Source organism: Echinops telfairi, unplaced genomic scaffold (assembly GCF_000313985.2).
Source record: "Echinops telfairi isolate 266 unplaced genomic scaffold, ASM31398v2 ScPeMD7_7469;HRSCAF=8507_1, whole genome shotgun sequence".
NCBI classification, from domain to species: domain Eukaryota; kingdom Metazoa; phylum Chordata; class Mammalia; order Afrosoricida; family Tenrecidae; genus Echinops; species Echinops telfairi.
The window spans coordinates 109,580,016-109,581,330 of NW_022111373.1; the positions used below are offsets into that span (position 1 = coordinate 109,580,016).

The 1,315-nt window shown below is 36.2% G+C and overlaps 1 protein-coding gene across 1 annotated transcript in view; it reads left to right on the forward strand.

Annotated features, from left to right (window-relative positions):
* The window catches only part of C6 (complement C6), a 128,765-nt gene that overhangs the window by 117,124 nt on the left and 10,326 nt on the right, over positions 1-1,315 (forward strand). The window contains exon 16 of the mRNA XM_004716938.2: positions 481-722. Coding sequence (XP_004716995.1) covers positions 481-722 — 242 coding nt within the window. The remainder of the gene's footprint in view (positions 1-480; positions 723-1,315) is intronic.

Consider the following 1,315-nt stretch of genomic DNA (forward strand, 5'->3'; position numbering starts at 1 on the left):
TTCACATTATGTTAGGTCACATTATGGGAGAGACCTTACTGCCAAACTGCTGAAGATCCTGGACCAACCAAGTTGACACAAAACTTCACTGTTACACCATTCTTCTCATACAGTGACTTATTTTATTCAGATTAGTATAATAAAGACAACTGTCACATGAAAGGAGATTTAGGAGGGTGGGACATAACTAGGACAAAAGTCAATTGCAGCCAATTTATTAACAATCTTGATTAGCAGAGCTTAAGGATTTAGACTTTAACTTATAGGTAATTGTGACTTAAAGATTAAAAATAAGTTTTAGAAAAATAATCTCAGGTATCATGGAGAGTGGGAAAATTAAAAAGGAGATGTTGGTTCAAGTGGGAAACAGGAAGGTAAGGGAGAAGAACAGTGGGTGGTAAATTAACATAATAAATTGATTTATGCCCTTTCCTTTGGTCTGAACTTCTTAAGTCAATACTGATTTCCTCTCTTCCACAGCTCTTATTCAGAAGAACTCTGTGTATATGATAAAACTTCCAACAATCATTTTACTTCATCTGTGTGTGAGTTTTCAGCCGAGAAATGTTTGAATAATCGACAACTGCACTTTTTACACATTGGTTCCTGCCAAGAAGGCCAGCAGTTAGAATGGGGTCTTGAAAGGGTAAGCCTTTCATCAAACAGCACCAAAAAAGAACCCTGTGGCTACGACACCTGCTATGACTGGGAGAAATGCTCAGGTAAGCGCCACAGGTGACAGCGTGCTAGAAATGCTCTTGCTTTTCAGCTGTTACGCACCCTATTTGCTTTATACATAATCTTTACTAAAACTAACATTTAATGGATCAAGAATAATTTCATAGTTAAAAAAATTACAAAATCCTTTAAATTGAAAGAAAAATATGTGACCTTCCTACAATTATAAAGAACCACCTTACAGAGCTGACAGATTGCTGGTATAACTAGAAGCCCCATAATATCTTTTTTCAATTTGCCCAGGAACCTCAAAGGTGCTCATACATATAATTCATTCTTAAAAGATAAACTGGGATCACTCACTACACAGTATTTTATACATAACTATTTTGAACTTAATGTATCATGAAACAATTTTCAATGTCCTTATGCATTATTCTGTCATACCATTTGACATGTTTCCCTGGGTAATGTCGATATGGATTTTCTGTGATCTATTTAACTAAATTTCTAGCCATAATTGTTTTTTGTTGTCATTTCTGTTGTTGGTTATGTGACTCAGAGCGACACTTTGTTCAACAGAACGAATGCTGCCAGGTCCTGGGCCATCGTCACAGTGGTTGTTAGGTTTGAGCCC